The sequence below is a fragment of the Microcaecilia unicolor genome, chromosome 1 (genome assembly GCF_901765095.1).
Source record: "Microcaecilia unicolor chromosome 1, aMicUni1.1, whole genome shotgun sequence".
In the NCBI taxonomy this organism is placed as follows: Eukaryota; Metazoa; Chordata; class Amphibia; order Gymnophiona; family Siphonopidae; genus Microcaecilia; species Microcaecilia unicolor.
In genome coordinates, this window is record NC_044031.1 from 102,143,734 (window position 1) to 102,170,142 (window position 26,409).

The window sequence follows — 26,409 nt, forward strand, 5'->3', positions numbered from 1 at the left end:
TTTGTCAGCTCTCCTAAGAGCTATATCTTCATTGTTCCTTAAATTCTGTAACACCACATATTCTCTTTTAGAAAAAATTAACTATCCTTTGAGCTTATTAAGAGATTTGAAATCTTTCAAGACCAATTGCTTAAAAATTGTAAGAGCTGGATCAAAGGGTCTTAGTGGAATCCATTTCGATTTATTTTTGACCACTGATCTATCCAGTGAAGTAACAGCTTTATCAGCAAAAAAAACAGTTTGATCTGTAGGGTTTTGCAAAAAACAATTTGATCTGTAAGGTTCTCAGAAACATTTTTAGATTAACTCTGCACTAAGGAGTGGCCTAGTGGTTAGGGTGGTGGACTTTGGTCCTGGGGAACTGAGGAACTGAGTTCGATTCCCGGCACAGGCAGCTCCTTGTGACTCTGGGCAAGTCACTTAACCCTCCATTGCCTGCCGCATTGAGCCTGCCATGAGTGGGAAAGCGCAGGGTACAAATGTAACAAAAAAAAAAAAATCTTGCATCTGTATGGGTACAAATGAAAGGCCTCTAAAGAGAATCTGATGTTCTACCACTGACAGCAGATGATGTGGCAAATTAATCACCACTGAATCTTTCACTGTTGTAATTGAATGTGTGGGCATTCTTACTGATTCTATTGAACCAGCCTCTGAAAAAGGACCATCAGCCAGAGGAGTTTTTACTACTGAATCTGAGTCTTCATGTAAAGGAGGACATATATTATTCTCTTTCTAACCAAGAGTATATTGTCTTATTCTCATAGGGGGTTGTTTATTAAAGCTTAGCTCAATTTATCTGTAGAAGGGCCCATTTTATTCCTGTGGACCCTGCTGCAGATAACTCGAGCTAAGCTTTAGTAAACAACCCCCATAATCTTTCTCGTCATGGTGATTTGTTTTCATTTTCAATTTCTGAAGATTGTATCTGAATTGATCTGTTTTTCTTTTAAGATCCTAGTGTCTTCTTGTTTTAATAAATCCAGTGTGTCAGTCTCATTTTTAATGGCAACAGCTACTTCAGTTTTATCTATTAACAATACTATTAAATCTAAAGTGCATTTAATTAAGATGGTTGCCCATTCAAAAAATCACTGTCAATCAAGAATAGTTTGTCTTTCTAATCATTCGTAGGTCCCTCATAATAAATTTCTTTTTATAATATTCAGTTAAGGTAGCACCATGAAGTTCTGCTTTTTTACCTGTCTTTTAAAGAGGTTTGACAGCACTGTCCATGAAGCAGATGGTGAGATAGATGAGTCCATTTGCAGTAAAAGACCCTGTGAGGAATCTGAAACATGTAAAAGGAAGCTGTGTCCTGTTTTTTTATGACTGAGGCCAAGTCCCCCCAAAATTAATTAGAATCAACTACACCTTGTGAAAGCTAATCTCTCTACTAGAACCATTTCTGCTATTTTGGAGTCCGATACTGATAATCTACTTCTTTTCTTTTTGTTAACTAGCATTAGTTGCATTTCAGTGGTCCATTTTAATGGTACCAAATTATCTTCCGTTTTCAGATTCAGTCTTGTCTCAAAAGAATTATTATTTCAAACCCTCATGATAATTCAGGTTTCTAGTCTTAGTGTGATTCATTTGAAGTCAATATTTATTTGTACCCCGAGCTTTCCCACACAATGCAGGCTCAATGCGGCTTACATAGTAATTTGAAATACAAAGTCATATAATAGAAATTTATAAACATTATAAGTTGAGCTTGACAGTGTATGAATCACATGCTACAGTTAGCATTTCTTTTGTTGGCAGGATCCTTTTTGGTTTACTCCATTTTCTTCATTTTGGAGATTCTTTGCTTACAAAACTCTTAAAACTTTTCACCTATTAATTTTTGTTTAGTATCTTAATTGCAAAAAGTGTCCCCTCCACCTTTTAAGAATGTATTAGGCTTCTAAACATGAGAATGCTTCCAAATTTACATATATAGAACAGTTTAATTTTCAAAAATAGAAATTAAAGTGAATCTGACCAGTTAAAAGAAATTTGTCCCATACACAGTGGCAGCAGTTAAGAAAAAGAATGCCAACAATTTAGTTTCATATGTATGATGCCAAAGCTGTCCAGCTATATCACCGTTCATATCACTAAACCACATCTGTTCTTTATCATGTGGTTTAGTGCCAGGGCAGCATATTGCTTGTATGACTGAATATTCGATAAGTGAATTGGTAGTTACCCTAGTCTATTTCTACATATTGTTTGTTTTTGTTTCTAGTCTTGTGCATGGCTTAGAATTATTTTTATTTATTTATTTTTATCTATTCTTTAGGCTCAATCTCAGGGAGCAATTACATTTAAAATTATACCAAGCATCAAGGAAGAAACACCATATAAAGAGGGCAAGGTAATTACCATCCGAGTTGGTGCTTTTTCAAACTGAATGTGATAACTTCCCTTTATAAGCAAATGTATATTGAGATGCAGCATTTACCAGTATTTTTACATCACAGAGCCAGAATAAATACAAGAATGGAGCAAATCTGGAATTGTGATTAATTTGGATTAAAACACTCTTGTCCTTACAGATGTATATTAAGGCTCTGTTCGACTATGATCCTAATGAGGATAAAGCAATTCCATGTAAAGAAGCTGGTGTTTCTTTCAGAAAAGGAGATATCCTTCAGATCATGTGCCAAGATGATGCAACGTGGTGGCAGGCGAAACATGAGGGAGATGCCAATCCTCGAGCAGGCTTGATCCCCTCAAAGCAATTTCAGGAGAGGTTAGCTACTGAGGCGCTGTTGACTATATTTCTTCTTGCATGAAAAATGTACTATTTTCTTGTAAAGGTATTTTTTTTTAAAATTTAAGATGAGGTAAGTAAGCTGTCTAATTATAAGGTCATGATGCATTTTGTAAGCCTTTCTGAGGAATATAAAGATTGGACTTGGAAACCTTTATCCAAATAGTTTGGATTTCCTTGATTTTCCTGGATCAAAATGAATAATGACTGAAAATGATAGGACTACCACTGTGACCCAGTTTGGAAGAAAACCATATGGAAAATAGCACATCAGCATCTGAATCCTCATTGATGTAGTGTGTAGGAATAAAAGCTGTAACACCTTTTTGGAGAAGTTACAAAAATTCATGAGTGCCTAGGATTTATTTCTTCAAAGGTTGAATAGATTGTGGTTGTAAGTGTGTCTTTTAGGCTGCATTTTACTGTCATGGTATTCTTGCTCATAAATCTCTGGGTTGTGGTGAAAAATAATGGATTTTGTTTTGTCTTTTGTTTGTTTCTATAGGAGATTTGCACTGAGGCGACCTGCAGCTGTTGTCCAATTACAGAAAAATTACAACAGAAAATTATGTAAGTCCAGCAGCTGTTGTGAAATGAAAGGGGACACAAAACATGCTATTGATATGTCTTGCAGGGAGTCCGCTGGTAATAAGTTACTGCTTTGAGCGCAAAGTTCAGGATGTTTTCAGAGTTCACATCAGACAGGATATGTGTGCCACTATAGTGAGTTCAGTAAAGAGCTATCCTGAGCTTGATTAATGCCAGTATTTAGTCAGTAACTGCAAGTGTGACAAAAGTTATTGTTAGTCAACTGTATAACTGGATAAAATTCAGAAGTCAAGGAGAAGCCATATTCAAGAACTTTGAATGTCTGGTTTTAATGTTTGAGAAGACCACATAAAAGAGACCATGAAGGATTTCTTTATGCAAGTGGGAGTTGCAAGATCATGGCTTTTCTTCCTAGGTGTCTATTTCAGGGTAGTGATGCCGCACCTCTGCCTAAGGATCAATATTTTGTTTTGTGTTTTTTTTAATTTGTAGAAGACTTTATTAGATTTTAGAGAAACATTACAGAGCCAAATAAAATTCAGCCGAATACAGAATTGAGTAGCATACAAATATAAACAAAACCTTAGCACATATACCTCCAAGTCAGATTAACATTCTGTAAGGATCAATTTTTTAAGGAAGGAAAGCAAATACTTCAAAATCCAAACAGAAATCCCTCCAGTACAGCTGTGTTCTCAATGTCTGCAGCATCCCTGATGTCATCAGTCAGGGGACGTTCCTCCTCCTCCTGCGTCTGCTGTTCTCCTCGTGTCTGGATTCAGTGGGGGCTGCCTTTGGTCTGGGCTAAATGATGTCTCATGAGCCAAGCGGGATTCCACAATACCTGGATCCTTCAGGCCACTCAGCGGCAGCATTTGAGACATAACTACTGCCCATCTAGTCACTGCACATGCCAATTCATAGGACCCAAGGTAGATGCCAGCAAGGACTGCACTTTCCCCTGCAGCTACTACCCTTCCTTTAACCTGTGGAAAGGAACCCACAAAGATAAAGCATGTAGAACTCAGACTGTGCAATTTGCTTTCTTGCTGCACTCCCTGATGTTCTTATGTTTGAAATGTAATGAAGAAAATTTTGTAAACTAAACTAAGCCTCACTAGTGTGAGGTGGGGGGAGTGAGGGAGAGAGAGATAGGAAGAGAGGTGCTGGGCCTGCAGGGAGAGGAGGGGGGCAGGAGAGTTGTTGGACCTAGAAGAAGGAACAGGACAGATGTTTCACCTGTGGAGAGAGGAGGGGGGTGGGAGAGATGCTAGACTTGCAGAGAGAGAAGGTGGCAGGAGAGATGCTGGACCAGCAGAGGGAGGAGGGGGCAGGAGAGATGATGGACCAGTGGGAGGTAGGAGGGGACAGGAAAGATGTTGGATCTGCGTAGAGAGGAGGGGCAGGAGGGATGCTGGATCTGTGGAGGGAGGAGGGGGCAGGAGAGATGTTGCACTATGGTGGGGGACTAGGGAGAGAGGGCTGAGATGCTGGAGCAAAGGGGATGTAGGGAAGACAGCCGGGGAGAAACGTAAATGATTGTATGCATGTTAATGTGTTGAATGGTTCTTGGATGTGGAGCAGACTTCTACAGTCTGTCTTGTCTATGGCAAGAGAGATTAGAATGTGTTGCACATATAGACAGTGCCAGGCTTATTTCTATGGTCTGTGTCCTGAAAATGCAAAGAAAATCAGGATCAAGTATATTTTTTTATACCACGTTTATAGTTGGTTTAATTATGAACTGATAATGTGTGACTGTTGGGCAGACTGGGTGGACCTTTCATGTTTTTTTTCTGTCGTCATGTACTATGTTATTGTGGATCCACAGAGTAGGGAGTAATGGTGCATATGGGAGGTGGAGGAAGAAAAGAGGGAAAGGGATGATGCCACAGAGAATGGAGGGAGTAGAAAGGAAGAGATAACCCATAAAGGGAAGGAAAGAGGCTGGATAGGGGATGAAGGGGAGAGGAGAGAGATGGAGATATACTTTGCAACATGGATGTTGGGAGAAGAATAGGAAATATGCTGGACCATGTTGGGCAGGAAGAGAAGAGAGAGGGCAGAAGCTGTACACAGTGAAGAATAGAGACACAGAAAGGAGATGCTAGGCATGAGGAAGCATAGGGGCAGGGACAAAGAGGGGCGATGCTGGGCATTGGGGGATCAGAATAGGGACAGAAGGGAGATATTGAATACAATTAGGGGTAGCATAGTTGCTTGAGGCACAGAGCTTGATCATGGATGGGGGGGTGGGGTGTAATAGGGACAGAGTGTGATACTGGACATTGAAGGATAGGGAAACTGGGGTGATGCTGAGCCTAAAGTGCCCCTCCCCCCGAACAGCAACATGGGGGGGGGGGGGGACGAGAGGTCCGGTGGACCTCCAGCCCCCTCCCCAACACGAGGGTACAGGGGCTGGAGGTCCAGTTGATCTCCAGCACCCCTAATCCCCCCCAACCCCCTCCAAAAGCCCGCATAAATTTGCATGTTGTTATTGTTGATCATTGGGTAGTTAATTCCCCACTCTGTTGCAGCGCCTATTTTTAGGGTGCTGTTTCTGAGCAGTGGGGGGAATTGATCATTGGGCCCTGAATCTTATACTGCTGCCTTTCCTACACTTATCTGATTTGTTGGAGGAAGGGTGTGGAATGGGGACAGGATATGACAGGTTTTTGTCTTTCAGAAAACTTGAAACCCTAGGCAATTCAGCCTTTGAGAAGCAGTAGGAAGCAGCATTTCCTTTACAGACTTTGTCTACTCCCTGCTGCCACAGCATCTCCACCCTTCATTGAAGTAAGAAAAAGAGAAATTAGGAAGTTCAGGGCACAAGAAGAGAAGAGTGGGGTGGGGTCAAGATAGGAATAGAGAGGATATGGCAACAGGAGGAGAAGAGAAGGTAATGGGGTGAAAAAATGGGATTGAGAGAAGTAGTAAGTGAATAGCAGGATATGGGACAGGGAAGTATGGGTAGAGGGATGGAAGTCAAGTGAGTGGAAGTGCAAGGTATATGTATTTAAGATCATGTAATGACTGCATCATAACAACATTCTGTAAGCCACATTGAGCCTGCAAAACGGTGGGATAATGTGGGGTACAAATGCAATAAATAAAATAAGAGAGAGAAAGAAGCTGTTGGGTACAATTTACAGGGGAAAGGAAGATTGAGAAGGGAGTTCAATAGCATAATAATTATAATAGAAGCAACATATGCCGTTCTTACCTAGGTAACATGTTACAAAATTACCCTTCCTTTGTTCAGTGATCTTAAGAAAGCTGAATACTTATTTTACTTTAAACAAGCTGTGATGAAATATGTTAACAGTCTGGAAGAAAGTGGAACCACATTTTGCAATAGCCGCCCTTTCTGAAATGAAATGAACTCCTAATAAACCCACAGATTGAGATAAATATTTTCCTTCTCCTGGAATTTCACAGTGACATCTGTTCTAAGTATCCCTTTGTTTTTCACATGCACTATTATTTCTTACAGCTGATGAAAGTTAGTGAGTATTGGCATCAGGAATAGTTGTGGACAAACTGCATATACACCTCAAAAACAAGCCAATATGTACTTAAAAAGTTCCAATCAGAATGTTCAGAAACCAACATTGAACTTGTAACCCACCTGGCTGTTTTTTTCATAAGTTTTGACATGCATATATACTAGAAGTAAACCTTGGAAATTTTAAAGAATAGAGCAGAAAGTGTTTTTCTTGTTAAAAAGAACAGCAAAATGCATATTATTCTGCCTGATCTTCCCACACCACATAGGTCTCTGGATAACATTCAGAGGAGGGGATTCATGTGGTCTAAAAAAAAAAATCTCATGAACTGTAACATGATTTTTGAGCCAGTAAAACGTATCACAGGACTTCCGGTTTGGCACTTAACCAAAATGGTCGCCTAGGGTATTTGCTCTGTGCTTGCCAAGAGTGTAATTGTACTGCATTTCTTTCATAGTGGGTTGTTCTTTAGGCTTTAGGTAAGTATCTTAACTAAGAAGATGTCCGGTGTGAAGCAGAATAAAATTGAGTCTGTTTTTCTTCAAGCATACAGTGGTAAACGTCCCAAACAAGATCTTCCGACACCCATAAAAATGGTGACATCGTGTGAGTAACATAGTAACATAGTAGATGACGGCAGAAAAAGACCTGCACGGTCCATCCAGTCTGCCCAACAAGACAAACATATGTGTAAACCTTACCTTGATTTGTACCTGCCTTATTCAGGGCACAGACCGTACAAGTCTGCGCAGCAGTACTTCCCGCCTCCCAACCACCAGTCCCACCTCCCATCACCAGCTTTGGCACAGACCGTATAAGTCTGCTCTCCACTATCCTCGCTTCCCAACCACCAACCCCTCTTCCCCCCCACCTGCTCCGCCACCCAATTTCGGCTAAGCTTCTGAGGATCCATTCCTTCTGCACAGGATTCCTTTATGCATATCCCACGCATGTTTGAATTCCGTTACCGTTTTCATCTCTACCACCTCCCGGGAGAGGGCATTCCAAGCATCCACCACCCTCTCCGTGAAAAAATACTTCTGACATCTTTCCTGAGGCTGCCCCCCTTCAACCTCATTTCATGTCCTCTCGTTCTACCGCCTTCCCATCTCTGGAAAAGATTTGTTTGCGGATTAATACTTTTCAAATATTTGAACGTCTGTATCATATCACCCCTGTTCCTCCTTTCCTCCAGGGTATACGTGTTCAGGTCAGCAAGTCTCTCCTCATACGTCTTGGAACGCAAATCCCGTACCATTCTCGTAGCTTTTCTTTGCACCGCTTGCATTTTTTTAACATCCTTCTCAAGGTACGGCCTCCAAAACTGAACACAATACTCCAGGTGGGGCCTCACCAACGACTTGTACAGGGGCATCAACACTTCCTTTCTTCTGCAGATCACACCTCTCTCTATACAGCCTAGCAACCTTCTCGCTACGGCCACCGCCTTGTCACACTGTTTCGTCGCCTCAGATCCTCGGATACTATCACCCCAAGATTCCTCTCCCCCTCAGTACCTATCAGACTCTCACCGCCTAACACATAAGTCTCTCTTGGGTTTCTACTCCCTAAGTGCATCACTTTGCATTTCTTCGCATTGAATTTTAATTGCCAAACCTTAGACCATTCTTCTAGCTTCCTCAGATCCTTTTTCATGCTTTCCACTCCCTCCCTCCACTCTGTTACAAATCTTAGTATCATCCGCAAATAGGCAAACTTTACCTTCTAACCCTACGGCAATGTCACTCACAAATATATTGAACAGAATCGACCCCAGCACCGATCCCTGAGGCACTCCACTACTCACCTTTCCCTCCTCCGAGCGAACTCCATTTACCACCACCCTCTGTCGTCTGTCCGTCAACCAGTTCCTAATCCAGTTCACCACTTCGGGACCTATCTTCAGCCCATCGACTTTATTTAAGAGCCTCCTGTGGGGAACCGTGTCAAAAGCTTTGCTAAAATCTAAGTAGATTATGTCTATAGCACGTAGATGATTTAATTCTCCAGTTACCCAATCAAAGAATTCAATGAGATTCGTTTGGCACGATTTCCCTCTGGTAAAACCATGTTGTCTCGGATCTTGCAACTTATTTGCTTCCAGGAAATTCACTATCCTTTCCTTCAGCATGGCTTCCATTACTTTTCCAATAACCAAAGTGAGGCTTACCGTCCTGTAGTTTCCAGCTTCTTCCCTATCACCACTTTTGTGAAGAGGGACCACATCCGCCAATCTCCAATCCCTTGGAACCTCTCCTGTCTCCAAAGATTTATTAAACAAATCTTTAAGAGGACCCGCCAGAACCTCTCTGAGCTCCCTCAATATTCTGGGGTGGATCCCGTCCGGTCCCATGGCTTTGTTCACCTTTAGCTTTCCAAGTTGTTGATACAACTTGGAACAAATTGCTGGAACCTATATTAGCGGATCTCACACAAATAAAAAATATAATACAGGATAGTACTTAAGCAATTACAGATTTAAAGGCAGATGTTAATAAAGAAAAGTTAGATTTGGTATGTGAACAAGTGTTTCTTGAGGGCTATGTGGTACAAAACGAACTTGCAGTTAAAGATTTACAACATCAGCAAAAAACACTGGAAAGGATTCAGTTGGAGCTTGAGGAGATTAATAATTGTAGCCGTCAAAATAATGTTTGTATATTAGGATTAACCGAGGGATCAGAAGGTCAAGACCCGGTGGATTCTGTTGAAAAAATGCTTCCAGTCCTGCTTGGCCTCACTTTTTAACTGTTGTTTGAGGTTGAGAGGGCATATAGGATGCCTGCTCAATGTCCAGAGCTCTTGCGATATGGACCAAGGCAAAGTTAACCAGGAATATTGCTTGGCTTGGGGCAAAATTAATTATTCTTCCTGATCTGGCTCCAGTGACCTCGAAGAAGCGAAAAGATCTCTTGACCCTTTGACTGCAGCTTAGAGCCCTTGGAGCTCAATTTGGGATGTTTTACCTGGCTAGACTCCGGGTTACCCTTGCAAATCATTCTCACAACTTTGAACATGCTGGTGCTCTATGGAAATTTCTTCATGAACATGGACAAGCTACTCCATGAATTTGGTGGGTTTTGAATTAGTATGCTAGTACTACTGCACGGTGTGAGATCTGTTAAGTTTCTTTTATTATTAATTGTTTGTATACTTAGCAAAGATGCTGTACTTACTTTCTTTTGATCCACAAAATTTCTTTGGATGAGATGGGTATGATTCTAATATGACTTATGGTTTATATATCTTGCCTAAATGTTGTTTTACTATATGCAGGAAAATATACCTGAATATTTTTCTTAAATTGCACAGAAATGAATGGTCTGGTGTGTGTCTGAGGGTATGAGGTGTATCAGATGTATAAGTGATTGTATCACTAGTGGGTGGTGTAGAGGCATGAATGTGTTGGAAATTTTTGATTATATATTCTTATACTGTTCTGATGATGCAATTTCATTGTCACTAAGGTGTACTATAGTAGTATTGTCATTTATCTTTATAAGGCTTTTCAATCTTGTTTGCTGTATTATGGGAGGTCTAAAAATCTTGTTACTTATGATAAATGGTCTTAAACATCTAATTAAATCAAAGCAAGTACTTTTCTCATCTGAAAAAAAGTCAAAGCAGACATATATTGTCTTCAAGAAACCCATGTGTCTATTGCAGAAGCCTGTAAATTGTGGGGTGGGTGGGTAAAAGAATGTTATTCAACTCCTGCTGTAGGATAAAAATGTAGAGTTGTTACTCTGGTTAGTAACAGGCTCATTTTCGAAAGAAAAGGACGCCCATCTTTTGTCACAAATTGGAAGATGGGCGCAAATCAGTATAATCGAAAGCCGATTTTGGGCGTCCCCAACTGCTTTCCATCGCGGGGACGACCAAAGTTCACGGGGGCGTGTCGGAGGCGTAGCGAAGGCAGGACTTGGGTGTGCCTAACATATGGGCATCCTCGACCCATAATGGGAAAAAAAGGGCGTCCCTGACGAGCACTTGAACGACTTTACTTGGTCCTGGAGTAGCCTAGTGGTTAGTGCAGTGGACTTTGATCCTGGGGAACTGAGTTCAGTTCCCACTGCAGCTTCTTGTGACTCTGGGCAAGTCACTTAACCCTCCATTGCCCCTGGTACAAAATAAGTACCTGAATATATGTAAACCGCTTTGAATGTAGTTGCAAAAACCTCAGAAAGGTGGTATATCAAGTCCCATTTCCCGTTCCCTTTCCTATACGACCAAGCCACAAAAAGGTGCCCAAACTGATCAGATGACCACCAGAGAGAATCGGGGATCCCCTCCCCTTACTCCCCCAGTGGTCACTAACCCCCTCCCACCATCAAAAAACATCTTTCAAAATCTTTTGTGTCAGCCTTTATGCCAGCCTCAAATGTCATACTCAGGTCCATGACACCAGTATACATGTCCCTGGAGCAGTTTTAGTGGGTGCAGTACACTTCAGGCAGGCGGACCCAGGCCCATCCCCCCACCTGTTACACTTGTGGTGGTAAATATGAGCCCTCCAAAACCCACCACAAACACACTGTACCCACATCTAGGTGCCCCCCTTCACCCATATGGGCTATGGTAGTGGTGTACAGTTGTGGGTAGTGGGTTTTGGGGACTCAGCACACAAGGTAAGGGCGCTGTGTACCTGGGAGCAATTTCTGAAGTCCACTGCAGTGCCCCCTAGGGTGCCCAGTTGGTGTCTTGGCATGTGAGGGGAACCAATGCACTACGAATGCTGGCTCCTCCCATGACCAAAGGGCTTGGATTTGGTCGTTTCTGAGATGGGTGTCCTTGGTTTCCATTATCGCCAAAAATCAGAAATGACCAAGTCTAGGGACGACCATCTCTAAGGATGACTTAAATGTCGAGATTTGGACGTCCCCGACCGTATTATCGAAACGAAAGATGGACATCCATCTTGTTTCGATAATAGGGGTTTCCCCACCCCTCCATCGGGAAGTTTTGCAAGTACGTCCGTCCTCAGCAAAACTTGGGCGTCCCTTTCGATTATGCTCCTTTTAAGTCTACTAATTTACCCCTTTGTTTACTAAGCCGCGTGGCATTAGCTCACAGCAGCCACTAGCGCAGCTTAGTAAACATGGGGGTTAGATAATGATAGATTATCAATTTGATAAAAAATGGTAGATAGGTATTACTAAAAATAAAAATGGGCTGTAGAGAGCTTATAGTGGTCAATAAATATGCGCCTACTGGTCCTGCATCCCAGTTCTTTTCAGAATTTACCACTATGTTGACTGCATTGTCTCCTTGTGAGCTTGTTTTAATAGGAGATTGGCTTGGATTTGGTCGGTTCTGAGATGGGCGTCCTCAGTTTCCATTATCACTGAAATCCGGGGACCATAGAAGCCAACTTTTCAAAATTATTGGGGGTGCTAAGCCCAATGAAAATAATCCCTCTCTGGACACATACAAGGAATTTTCTCAATATTGGGGGTGCTCAAGCACCCACAGCACCCACAGAGTCGGCTCCAATGTCGGGGACGACCATCTCTAAGGTCGACCTAAATGTTAAGATTTGGGCGTCCCCGACTGTATTATCGAAGGACGCCCATCTTGTTTCAATAATACGGGTTTCCCCGCCCCTTCCCGAGGATGTCCTGCGAGGATGCCCTCAGGAAAACTTGTGCGCCCTGTTCAATTATGCCCCTCCTGGTCATCTATGATTACTTTTGAAGAATCATATTAAGATTCGCTTGCATAGTTGTGTATTGTATATTTTGCTCAAAATTTGCCCTTTTGTGCTATAGTTAGACGCTTTATGTGTTCAACTTACCCTGCATCCTTAGAACAATTTGTTTCTTATTTGAGTTATAACGCTTTTTCCTCTTATGAGTGAGGTTGTTACTCTTTTGTATTGATACACCATCTGGCTATAATATTTCTAGATTATTTGATCAGTTTGCCTTTTTGGTTTTACTGATCATATGTATTTCATTTTTCTTTTTCTATTTTGTATTTTTTTATAACTATCAACAAAAATATTGAACTTAAAAAAAAGTACCACAGACTGTAAAAGGGCCAGTACTAGAATAGTATTGAGGAAGATGAATGTAAATGGAGGTACCTATGCAATGAAATGCAAATCTTGCCGCCCACACAATCTAACATTAATACAATCTGGAAATATTTGTTTAAATGGCATTCCTAATATTTCAACACACTAATCCATGTGGCACATTATCAGTAGTCTAGAACCAGAAATTTTATAGGTTAAAGCTTGTGTTTTGTGATTAAAACTTTGAGTTCCATCTACTCATTAAAAAATTCTCCCCACAGCTATTTTTAATTTATTGTTTTGGGAAATTGGTGTGAGCTTACTTGCCTGTTGACATTTTAGTTTCTTTTTCTTAAATTGTGCTATGTCTTTTCCTGTATTAAAAATTCTTTTCAATGGCATATTGAAATTAAGTTTCCTGCCCTTTTTGAAGCGGGGTAGTGAATTCATTTACACACACACTTCCCAGCCTGACCCCAATACTTTCTTCCTACCCTGTTCCCACCAGTCTCTGAACCTCCCTTGTACTGAAATTGTTAGGGAAGAAAGTATTAGAGAATGAGAGATAGACAACTGCATAGCTGTCCATCTTTCTCCCCACCAGTCTCTGAGCCCTCACCCTGTCCCAAGCAGTTTGTGACTTCACAACAGCAAGATAGAACTTTCTGACCTGCAGCCTATTCATTTAATGGATGGAGGTATTGCTCCCCCTCCCCTGAGTGCCCCCATGAACCGAATTGCTTCAAACAACGCAATAACCTCGGCAATGGCAGGTAGAGTCTGCATGCACGTCTGCTTTATATATATAGATTCAGTAACCAAACTATAAGCTACAGTATTATTGGCAACTACAGCTTCATAAGTCAAAACTAATTTTCATTTACTAGCATACAATACAGTTTCTCTAGAAATGTAAATCATGAAGAGCACAGTATGATAGCAATGACTCAGAAAAGATTCATGGATAAAGTTTGCATGAAACACCTTTTATTTTACTAACTCTAGATGAGATCCTCAAGAATTCTCTCGTGTCTTTTGAGAAACAGAAAGCAAACTTTGAATCTGGTTTTATTATTTTATTTTTTTTACATTTGTTCCCCGCGCTTTCCCACTCATGGCAGGCTCAATGCGGCAGGCAATGGAGGGTTAAGTGACTTGCCCAGAGTCACAAGGAGCTGCCTGTGCCGGGAATCGAACTCAGTTCCTCAGTTCCCCAGGACCAAAGTCCACCACCCTAACCACTAGGCCACTCCTCCACTCCACAATTTATTGTATTTTTACCCTCTGTTCTTCCAGTATGTCAGGACTGTTATGGGGTATGCTAGCTGCAACACAAACAACACTCATAGATATCCTACACGAATGTGAAATTGAGGACCACATCAAGGCAGACAGAATCTGGTCCTCCTTCGGGATACTAACAACCAGCTCAGTTAAAGTACTACTGACAAAATATGTACACACCAATTGCCTGCTAGACAGCTGCCCAAACTACATGATGGAAAACCCACCAGATTGGCTCATCAAACGCTTTACTGAACCCAGAGAACATATGTTCTCGAAAGGCCATTTCCCCTCTGAAGGGCAGCACCATACTCACTCCAATCCCTAAAGACACCACCAGAAACATTGGTGAATTTACTAATTACAGACCAATGGCATCAATACCACTTCTGACCAAAACTATGGAGGGACTAGTAGCACAACAATTAGTGGAATACCTAACGCACTACTCAGTCCTTCACAGCTCTCAATCAGGCTTCAGACTATGCTATAGCACTGAAACAACAAATAAATCAATCCTTAGTTCACTAGTAAATCATAAGATTTATTGTACACAGTACGTTGTTCCTGTTATTTTGATATAGCACTGAAACAGTCATAACCAGCCTGATCACAAAATTCAGAAAAATAATAAGCCAAGGCCAGTCAGTACTACTACTACTACAATTCAATATATCAATTGCCTTTGACCTAGTAGATCACACAATACTAATGACCCTGCTCGACAACATAGGAGTAACTGGAGCAGTAACAGTCTGGTTCAACGGTTTTCTGAGAACTAGATCCTATCTGTTCAAGATGTCCAATTAGTTTTCAGCCTCTGAATCCTTGAATGTGGGGTCCATCAGGGTTCCATGTTATCACCAATATTATTCAATGTCCTGATGGCTCCACTTGGCAAAAAACTGAAAAGAAAATGGGTTTAAACCCATTCATATACGCAGACGATGTCACCATCTACATATCTTTCAACAACAGTATCACAGAGATACTGGATAAGGCCTAAAAAGGACTCTACCTCATGGAAAATTGGGCCACAACAGTCAAACTTAAACTGAACTGAGACAAAACCAAACTCCTGGTTTTATCCAGCCAGCACAATCCCAATATTTATCAAAACCTCGTAATAGATCAACAATCTGACACAATCGAAACACAAATAAAAATACTAGGAATCATTCTCGACAAGCATCTGACCCTTGAAGACCAAGTTGCTGCAATCGCATCAAAAAGCTTCAAAACACAATGGAAACTAAGAATCAGAGAGTATTTCCCCAGTCTGTCAGTCATTCTGTCTTATAGTACAGATGCTGATATTGTTCCAACTAGACTACTGCAATGCAGCACATGTAGGCTGCAAAGTAAACCTACTACAATCGTTGCAGACCATTCAAAACATAGTAGCGAGACTGATATTCAAAAAGTCAAAATATGATAGAGCAACCACACTATTCATAATGCTACATTGGCTCCCAATCAGAACTAGCACAGTCATCTTCAAAATACTGTTTTGCATGTCACCGGACTACATGCTAGATATGATCAAACTATCACTAAGAAATGCTAGAAACCTAGAAACCAGAGGTTACCTACTACTTCACTTGCCCAAATGCAAAAATGTACTATACAAGTCCACCTACATGGCGGGATTTATCTACCTGGGCTCAAAATGGTGGAACTCAATTCCCATAGTCATAAGAAGCATCATGAACTACCTCCAGTTCAGAAAAGACCTAAAGAGCTATGTCTTTAGGAAATTTTATGAGTAAAATATGCATCATTCTGGAAGAACAGTACGCAACACAACTTCTAACAGTAACACATCTTTTCATTTAAGAAAAGAAGTAAGGCATACCTTCTCAAACCCAATGATTATTCCATACCCACTAATAGTTATCTTGCCAACCACTGTAAAACAAAGCATCATATATCCTTGTAAATGTAATTGAATCAATGTAATCTCTAACAGCTGTTAAATGTAAGCCACATTGAACTTGTTTTTAGATAATTGTGGGATACAATTATGAATACATTTAAAACAAAATAAGTGCCACTTACTAGTTGAAAGATGTTCTAAGGTTCAACCCCAGGGCCAGCTTACCTGTTTGGTAGGCTAGGTGGTTGCATAGGGTTTCATCTTCTGGTTGAGGAGGGATGGGTAGGAAAGTACAGCTGCAGCCAAAGCAGTACGTTTATAACGGCTGCAAAATCTCAGAGAACTAACAGCATCTACTTTAACATGCATAGACGATAGGCAGCTTTATTTACCCAGGTAAATGGCTTCTGGAACTTGCCCTTATTTTGTGTATATCTTTAAAAAAACCAGTTCTATTATCTAAAAATATAATGTCCAATTACTTGTGTGTTCAGGATTTTTCCAGGAAGGGTGATATTGGGATGATCATGATTGAGTTTTATTATCAAAATCATGAGGTTGGTGAGGCTAAGGGTCTAGAATTTGAGGAAATGGGTAGAAAGCTAAGGTTCAGATGGATTATCTAATAATCTTGAATTGGCCTTGCTAAACTCTTTAGTTGTGTTAAGCCAGGTAGTGTTGATGACTCTGCACTATCACCTCCTCTTCTTTAAACTTTCTTTTCTCTCTAACATAGAAAAAAGAAAGGGTAAACTAACATAGAAAATGAAGGCAGGTAAAGGCCCATCCAGTCTGCCCACCCATATCATCCGCTATCTCTTCCGCCCCCTAAGAGATCCCACTTGCCTGTCCCATGCTTTCTTGAATTCAGATACAATCCTCATTTCCACCACCTGCACCAGGAGGTTGTTCAATGCATCCATCACCCTTCATGTAAAGAAGTATTTCCTTAGAATACTTCTGTCTGTCCCCTTTTGAACTTCTTCATATGCCCTGTCGTTCAAGTTTCCTTTCTTTTGAGAAAGGCATGTCTCCTATGCATTTTATGCCCTCTCGTTCAAGTTTCCTTTCTGTTGAGAAAGGCATGTCTCCTATGCACTTATGCCATGGAGATATTTAGATGTCTCAATCAGATCTCCTCTCTCTCTCATCTTTCTTCCAAAATATACATATTGAGGTCTTATGAGTCTGTCTCTGTATGTTTTATGATGAAGACCACTGACCATTTTAATAGATGTCCACTGGACCGGCTCCATCCTGTTTATATCTCTTTGAAGGTGTGGGCTCCAGAATTGTACACAGTTCTGTAAATGAGGCCTCACCAGAAACTTTTATAAAGATCAACTCAAAAGAGGCCATATTTGCACTCCTGACCAGCCCTCAGCTGGTTGAAGTAGAATTGTGTGTTACCTAAGTTTCACGTTGGCGACTTAGATATATGTCAGTATGTGTGGCAGAATTAAAGCTGAACGGCAAAGGAGTGGGAAAAGTATTGACAGAAGGGAAAAAAACAATGTAAATGTTTGTGGCTTTTTGGGGACAAAGGCATGAATAGCCAAGACATGCAAGGTAGAAAGACCATCACAAGAAAGCACATCGGATAGCCATAATCTTTTTTAATAATGTTGCATCAAAGTGAGGTTTGGCAATAGCAAATTAAAGAATTTTAATAACTTGTTCTTACCTATGTAGCCACAGAACTAAACATAAAAAATATTTTTGCATGTGAATGGAACCTTTAGAAAGAGGCTTCAGAAATTGCTTAAGAAAGTGCTGTTATTTTATGCTATGCAAGTATTCTACATTCTTAAAACATACATATCTTTGTTTTTCTTTTGTTCTGGTATGATTTAGCCTTGTGTGGTTGGCACAACATGAGCAAGAAGAAATGTATAGCTGCAGCCAAACAGTGTTTATTCAAACAAGATGTAACTTGGTTTATTCAAAGTGTCTTGTGGACACAGGATCACAATCTGCCAACAAAAGAACTTAAACATGGAATCAAAGAATGAACACATTGTGAATTCTACCAGTCTGTTAAAGGCCAAAAGTTTAAGAATAATACAAAGCAGCCGTTTCACAGCTTCTTGCAATAAACTTCTTCAGCTTATAGCACATCCTCTGCCTCCCTGTTAATGCTTTAATGTTGTACATGGTCATTTTAATTCTACAAAAAAAAAGACTATTTTAAAATTTAGTATTGCTAACATCTGTTCTGCAGCATTATATATCTTTTGCTTTATACTTCTCCAAATTTCTAAAATAAAAGTTACCAGATAAAAAGAAGTTTTGTGATTGAAATACAATCCAGAAGTCTAGCTGAGATTTTTTTTATCAAGTGCCCCAAATATCTGAAATGTGACAAAAGATGAGCAATTTTTCCCTTTTGACTGCTAATATATATTTTGCTAATAAAAACACTAAGGGCCTTGTTTCTGTAACCGTGCTAAAGGTGTACTCTCGTTTTTAGCGTGTGCTAAATGTTAAAGTCTACCCAAAGAAGCATATGGATGACTCTGGTGTTTAGCACACGCTAAAAATGCTAGTGTACCTTAGTAAACAGGGTCCTAACTGTTTAATAACCCCTCTACAAAATAAGGTCAATTTAGAAGGCTGATGTAAAGTTCAGTAACCTGTGTTGCTTTTAACACAGGTTACCACATATGTTTTTAGTGGATTAGCCCCACTGAAAATAATGGAGCCAGCTACCACATTTCAGTGAATCAGACTCTTAGAGTTTTATTTTTCTACTCATGGTGTTGGTCAATAGGTCCCAGTGAGAGAGGATAGGGTTAGTTATCTTTTCCTTCATGCTATCCTTCTCCCTTACCTCTTCCATCCTTTGTCTTTTGAGGCTTTGCAGACTGGGTTCCCAAATGCTCTTGTCTCCAAACTCTTGTTAGTTTATCACCCTCCAGTTTTGGATTGGGCCTATACTGCTGAATCTTCTGGTGTTGGGAGACTTCAATATATATGTATATAGCCCATATAAACACTTACAAAGGGACTTTATTGCACTGATCACAAGCTATGGCTTTGTCATTAACTTTTCTACACAAAAGATGCGGCATATGCTGGACCGTCTTTTTAAAGACATATTAATGCCATGTATGGGCAGCTTTTGCTGCACTGTTCTTGGTCCAATCATTTCTTTAGTTTTTATTTGTGGTGTACAGCTCAACCTCTGCACAGCCAAATGGGATCAGATCATTTGAGAACCAACTTACCTGGACCTTTCCCAGCTGACCTAAGAACATATCGGGGCAGACTAAAAGTCCCTCGTCCAATATCCTGTTTACAGTAGTGGATAATCTAGGTCATGATTACCTGACAGGATCCCAAAAAGGAGATATATTCTAAGTTGCTTTTTCCAGGGATAGGCTGTGGAAGAAACCCTGTGAGAGCGACTCATTCCACCGCTGAAAGGAACCCACATGGTGGCACCGGTGAGTGATCCCCAGCAGTCCAGAAGGCAAGACCATCACTGAAGGTGCCCAAATCAGCAGCCCTCCGGAGAGAGTCTGAAGTACGGAAATGGTGAGGATGCTGGAAGTGCAACGAAAGGACAGCACTGGAGCACCAGGAGGAAAGAAAAGGGCAGAAACCAACCCAGTTCACAGCTAATAGGGGATCCCCCAGCAACAATGGCAGATGGCGTGACTGGATTGAGAACTGACCGAGAGATCAACAGAGAGATTCGCTTTATCCCATAACCGGCAAATTACAGGAGACGGTGAATAACAGGAGACATCACTCCTTCCACAGCAATCACAATCCCACCAAGATCCGAATATCATCGCACCCATGCCATCAAGGACTGACAAATATCGCACCCCCTCTCTTACATCTTAGCTGCACCCCATACTCAGGAGAAATGGGAGACACCCCTCCTTCCACAGGATCCTTGATCTTGAGACTGGAGAAAAAAACGGCAGGTGAGGAGGAAGGGTCAGGGACCCTCATGTCTAACCGGACCTGTGCAGTGTGTTAGGAGCTCTACCCCCCCTCACACACATGAACCCACACACATTACTCTGGAATTAATCCTACCCACTGTGGAACCCTAACCAGAGAACACTTAAGTAGGAAGAAAGCCTATCATAAGACCCTACACACCTGACCTATTTTCTAGCTCTATTGTTTTCTGTACTTTGTTATGCTAGTTTCATGCAAACCTCTCCCCTCTAAATGAAGTCGTATACTGTACTGAACTATGCATCCCTGTCATCTCTAACACTTTCAGTAAAAACATGCATACCTCGTACCCACCCCCATCCTCCCACCCTGTCAGACTGTCATAGTAATGCTTGAATGTTTTCACTTATATACACTGTCAGCTAGCACATTTGCTTATTTCCGATCTGACAAAGAAGGGCAACCTTTGAAAGCTAATCAAGAAATGTATTAAGTTATGTCCAATAAAAAAGGTATCTTATTTTCTTTTCCATGTTTTATTTTGTTTGATTTCTATTGATAACCTTAAGAGTGGACTAACACGGCTACCACACTCCTCTAGTAAAAACAGAAAAATCAGATTTGTTCAGCATTCTTCTTTATTAATGTCACTGCCTACACATTCCTCCTTTCTTTGATTTCTTCGGTGCCATAATAACTGACAACTGGCTATCATATTTGCCAGCTAAAACCTTAGTTTTCGTTCTGTTTTAAGTATTGCAGAGCTTTGGTGTAGTGGTTTGGTTTATGTTGTTTTGCCTAAACCGATGTGGATTTCAGGTTACTCCAAGTATCCAAATCAACATTGTCATTCAGACTTGTTCCATAATAACTTGACAACTGATTTGTTTGGAAACAATGAAGACAAGCATTGAGAACCATTGGCATGATATGATAACATTTATTTAGACAACTAGTTTAAGCATGCTATGAAGTAAGAGGAAAAGGTTTCTCTGGATATAAACTGATATATATTTCACAATTTACACATTGTTTAATACGGTCTAGTTATAAGGTAGAATCAATTGACACTTTGGACCTTATTTTCAAAACATATGGACATCTCAAAATGTCCAAATGGACGTCCATGTGCTTGAAGTATCTAAATCTTAATTTTGCAAAGTCCAAAAAAGGATATTCAGCACTGCAGTAGATAGGCAAGGGGGCATGTTCTTGGCAGGACTACGGAGGGTCCAAAATCAGGACGTCCAACAGCAATTACCAAATGGGATGAAATGTCCATGGCTAAAAAGAAGCATGCCCTAAGTTAGACCTGTTTCAATCATATACAGGGTACGAAAAGGTGCTCTGATTGAGCAGCTGACCACTGAAGGGATTAAGGCATGACACCTCCTTAATCCCCCTGTGGTTTCTATCCCCTCCCTCTCCTCTTAAAGTGAAACTGAAAGGGGATACTAGGCTCTTTGCTTCATGTATTATAGGCATTCTTAGCAAAGAAGGAAGCAAATCTGTGTAGTAGTCTTGTGGTGAGTGCAGTGGACTTCAAATATATAAGCCACCTGCAAGCCTGAAGACTATTGGTGTACATTTAGGTATAATATGTGTTTTTCTGTTCCTGGGGGGGCTCACAGTCAAAAAACAGAGTTAATGTGGGCTTTCAACACTGGGGCCCTTGGTTTGAAGTTCACTGTACTAACCTCTTGGCTGCCATTCTGCGCTCAGGGATGTTGTATGGCCATTCTTTTAAGAGTGATTCCATTCAGGTATCCATGTCCCTGCTTTTTTGCTGTTCATATGTTGGACGTTCCAGTTGTGAAATGGCTGTTCATGCTGAATGTCCTCGGCATACTGATGTCCATCTCAGCACACTGATGTCCATCTCACATATTTTCGAACAGAAAATCCTGACGTATTTTCTGTTGGAAAATACATGTGAGATGGATTTCCATTTTGAACATTATGAGCTTGACGTCTCTATTTTGAATTGGACATCCTTTGCCCCCTCACGCCTCATGGAATATCTTTATAGTACTATTTGTTCCTTAATTGACTTTGATGGTTTACTGGGTACACTTTGATGTAAAAAGTATCTTTAGAGCGGTACAATTGATACTAGGGGAATGAGTATGCTTATTTACATATTTTAGAGGGTTAAAGTGTAATTTTAATGATGTGGCTTTGCTATAAATTAGCACTGGTCTAAGTAATTTAGGCTTGTGCTTCAACAGATTATTTGTCCTTACTCTGAATGTTAAAAGTTTCAGTAACCATATTTCTTTTTAATGCATCTGTTTGTTTGTTTTTTTTTTCTTTTGCTATTCTAAGATGAGGAGACTGTAGAGTATGGTAGGTTCATTCTTATTCCATAAAAACATTTGCTTTTTTGGTTAATCCCATTTTAGCATTCTAATCATTTTATTTCTTGTTTCTTTGTGCTGCTCAGAGGAAATTGAAGGTATATGTCAAAAATTTCCTTTTATAATGTATCTTGAGAATTAAATGTAATTCAACGTTATGAGATGCTGTTAGGTTTTTGCACATTCAGCTTTATTGCAAATGAAAAAGATGGTCTCACCGGATACAAAAACACTCATCAAATTGTATTGCTCAAGTTTTGTACACTGTAAGCAGCCACTTAGTTTTTGACTAAGCCACTTTGTTCATCCAGCTGAAGAATCACTAGTGGTTCTGTCGAGTGGTAGATAGTGTTAGTCTGTTGAAAAGTTTAAAAGATGCTACCGCTTTTGAAGTAATTTTGCTGTGAACTTTTTGTCTTTTGTCTGGTGTTCTCGAGTGCAGAAATAGAGTACTAGTCTTATACCCAGAGTGTGCAGGTTTCAATTGAAAATTAATTTTCAGTGGTGTTGATATTAATTGGTTCTATATGGCACCTGAGCCCAAAAAGATGACCTTTATACAGAATGAAAATGCATTAAGGACCAGCAAAAAATATATTTGAAATGCACTAGTATTTTCAGTGAATTTAGTTGGTAAAAAGAGCAGCATATAGAGGGTAATTCTATATAGATCACCTAAGTTAGATGCAGGATGCTACTTTATATATGTTGTATTCCTTTTGGTGGAGTGCGCAGTTGCCATGATAGAATACTAGCGTAGGTCTGCATTTACATACCTAACTTTAGGCTTGAGCACTTATACTTTCTCAATGGCTGGTATAAATGCTTGCTCCTAAATATAGGCAGGTGCGTAACTGTAGGGGTATATGCCCCTGCCGCCATATCATAGAATTTGAGTAATCCTGTGGAATAGTATTCTATGAAGTGTGTGTACAACCCTTCCAGATCCATGCCTCCCTTGCAGTTGCATGCTATAGATTTTGTGCATGCAATTTACAGAATCCCGCTAAGGGCAGTTAGGCGTAACTGCAAATTAGTGCCAACTAATACCAGATATAGCCATTAATATGACTATGATTGCACAGGACAACACGCAATCTTCATCCATTTCGACCCTCCACTTATACCTCATACGATCACTATACAACTTTGTATGTGTTATCTACCGACTGGGCAAACGCCTTTGACGGTACTATGTAAGCCACATTGAGCCTGCAAATAGGTGGGAAAATGTGGGGTGCAAATGTAATAAATAAATATATTGTTAACAGCTAATTATTAAATTATGTGCACAACTAACATTCTACAATTTGTTCATGCAATTTTGTGCACTAAATGTAAAATCATGTGCACAAGTTTATAGAATTAAAGGGATAGGGTAATTTTATAAGGTACTGCCTAGTTATCAGGCTAAGAATGCACATAAATGCCAGTATTTGTCAATTGTACACATAAGTGACCTCATAAAATACTGACTAGCATGAAAGTACACACACAAGTTTTATAGTACATACTTGTATTACAGGTATACAGAGGGGTTGGGCGAAGACTGCACAACATAAGGGACCTTTCTACTAAGCAGTATTAAGCAGCTAACGCGGGGGGTTCAGCATGGTAGACTGTATTGCAGGCCCACACTACGGTTAACTGCACTAAAACGGGAGCCTGTGTGTTAATGCCATGTTAGCTGCCTGACACAGGAGTGGGCCAGGCCTGGACATAACGGACACTCGGAGGTGTGGCTGGCTGCAACAGCTAGTGCATGGGATCCCTTCCTCAAGCTGCAGAGCCTTATATGGGTGGATGACACTTAGTGGTAGTACTGCAAGACTACTGCTAAGGGCCAGGTGCCATTTTGAAGGAGATGCTGACCCAGGGAGCAACATAGAGGGACCACTGTCGCGAGGCTGAATTAGAAGTTCTGCATAACCTCAGGTAGGGTTCTGGAGGAGGATGGGTGGAAGGGAGTATGGTATATGTTGTGAGGGTGGGGTTTCTGGGAAAGGGGAAGGGGATAGACCGGGGACTGAGTGATTTGTTCTAGAGGCCGGGGGGGGGGGGGGGGGCGGCAGACTTGTAATGGGTGAGTTCAGGAAGCCTAGGCTCATGGAGACCAGTACAAGTTGGGGGAAGGAGGGTTGGGAGCATTGCCACAGTCCAGTGTTTTGGCCTGCACTGAGTTCATGTGGTGCCTGATAGCATGGACACTCCTGTGCTATCGGGCACTGCATGGAAAGTGGTGCCTCTGCAGTAACCATATTCCTTGTGTGGTAAATGCAGGACAGATGGTGACCATGCCTAATGTTTTTGCACTTACTGCGTGGTAATTATTGTATAAACCAATGTAATAAGTGCAAAATTTACCAAGGTTGTGTAGAAGGGCTCCTAAATTCCTTAATCTACATGTATACATTTGTAAAGTATGCACTGACACTTATACTAGACATTGAGCTGGTTTATGTGTTAGTCTATGCTAGTATTTTACAAAGTTAATTATGCACATATGTACTTTATTAAATAGGCAGGTAAAATGCATCTTAACTAGGTGCAGCTTCATAAAATTGCCCTCATATAGTACTGCCCACTAGTGCTACATATTGCTGCCAGTAAGCATACTTTTGGCTACAAGAATATTTTTAGCAAAAATTAATTACTACTTTTAAGTATCTTCCAAAATAGATAATAAATTAAAAGGTCATTACTGATATTGACATGTTAACGTTGGGAAACCATGGAAAAATACAGTAACATCTAAACTGTAAGATCAGTAGTCAAGGAGTTTCTGACTTAATTACATAACTTAGTAAGAACTTCTCCAGGATGAGTACTTTGCAGAAAATAGTACTACTGCTATCCATTTAGCTGTCTGAAAAGAATTAAGGGAGGACTTATGTTTCTATATAGATTGTGTTCCCTATCCTTTCTGTTTAGTGCCTTTACAACATATATCAAAGTAATGATATATTTTTCTGTAAACTTGTACTTGGGCCTTTTTTTATATATATATAAAGCATTTGAAAAGGTCTCATTTTTTCCATAAGACTGCAACTTCTGAAAATATATAGCAATTATGGATCTGCTGAAATAAATGTTATAGATCAAAACCTTTCTGCCTAATTCAGTGAGCCAACATTTAAAACACAACATGGCTTAATGCTCTAGGAAAAATATTAGTAAAGCAAATGCTAAGCAAGCTTAAGGTGCTTAGCATAATGGCTGATTTTTTTGTTGAGGAGATTTCTTAGGACTGCAGATCTCGAGGAGCAAAATCATTTGAAATGTAATTTTAAAAATTTTCATTCATAGATAATGCTGAGATTATTATTTCCGTACTCTGTGTTGTATATGTGATACGTGTGTGTGTGTGTATGTATATATATATATATATATATACATACACACACACATATATATATATATATGTATTTATTAGGGCTGTACTTTTAACACAATTAATATTAACATTTTTAACTTCCGTTAATTTTAACGCATTAATTGCGTCAGGCTGTTTGCTCCTGGTTCCACTACCTATCTTTTGCTCTCTTTCCTCCTCTCCCAGACTCTTTCTCTGGCATATTTTTTTTCTCCTACTGCTGCCCCCTTCCTCCCCGGTGCTCTTGCAGATTGTTTTCTCCTACCTCCCACCACACACTGGCAGCCTTTTCTCTCCTGTCACCCTGTGTTCTCTAGCATCTCATTTACCCTACCCCCCAGCCCTCCAAACTTGCACAGCGGTGTTAAGCAACGCTGCTCCTCTGGAACTGGAGTCCTCCTGCAGCAGAAAACAGGAAGTTTCATCAGAGGAGGTGGGACATTAGAGAAGGAGGGCTCCGGTTACAGAGGAGCAGCGTATGCTTAATACTACTGTGTGTGTACAAGGCACATTTGGAGGGTCATGTAGGGGGGAAGGGAGGGAGGGATGAGATGCCAGACAACATGGGGTGGCAGAAGAGAAAAGGCTGACGATGTGTGGTGGAGGGGGGGATAGGAAAGAAAATGGAGCACCTGGAGAGAAAAAGCTGCAGGAGTGCTTGGTGGGGGGGGGGGGGGGGGGGGGGGGGGAACGAAGCAGTTGGAGAGAAAAATATGCTGGTCAGGGGAAGGGGAGGAAATTCAGACCAAAGCATCCTGTCTCCTCAGTGGGT

General features: G+C 40.6%; 1 protein-coding gene across 1 annotated transcript in view; it reads left to right on the plus strand.

Annotated features, from left to right (window-relative positions):
• MPP7 (membrane palmitoylated protein 7) overlaps window positions 1–26,409 on the plus strand; it is a 517,419-nt gene that overhangs the window by 321,204 nt on the left and 169,806 nt on the right. Inside the window, exons 9-11 of the mRNA XM_030199273.1 lie at window positions 2,288–2,362; window positions 2,544–2,740; window positions 3,267–3,331. Of these exons, the coding sequence (XP_030055133.1) occupies window positions 2,288–2,362; window positions 2,544–2,740; window positions 3,267–3,331 (337 nt within the window). The remainder of the gene's footprint in view (window positions 1–2,287; window positions 2,363–2,543; window positions 2,741–3,266; window positions 3,332–26,409) is intronic.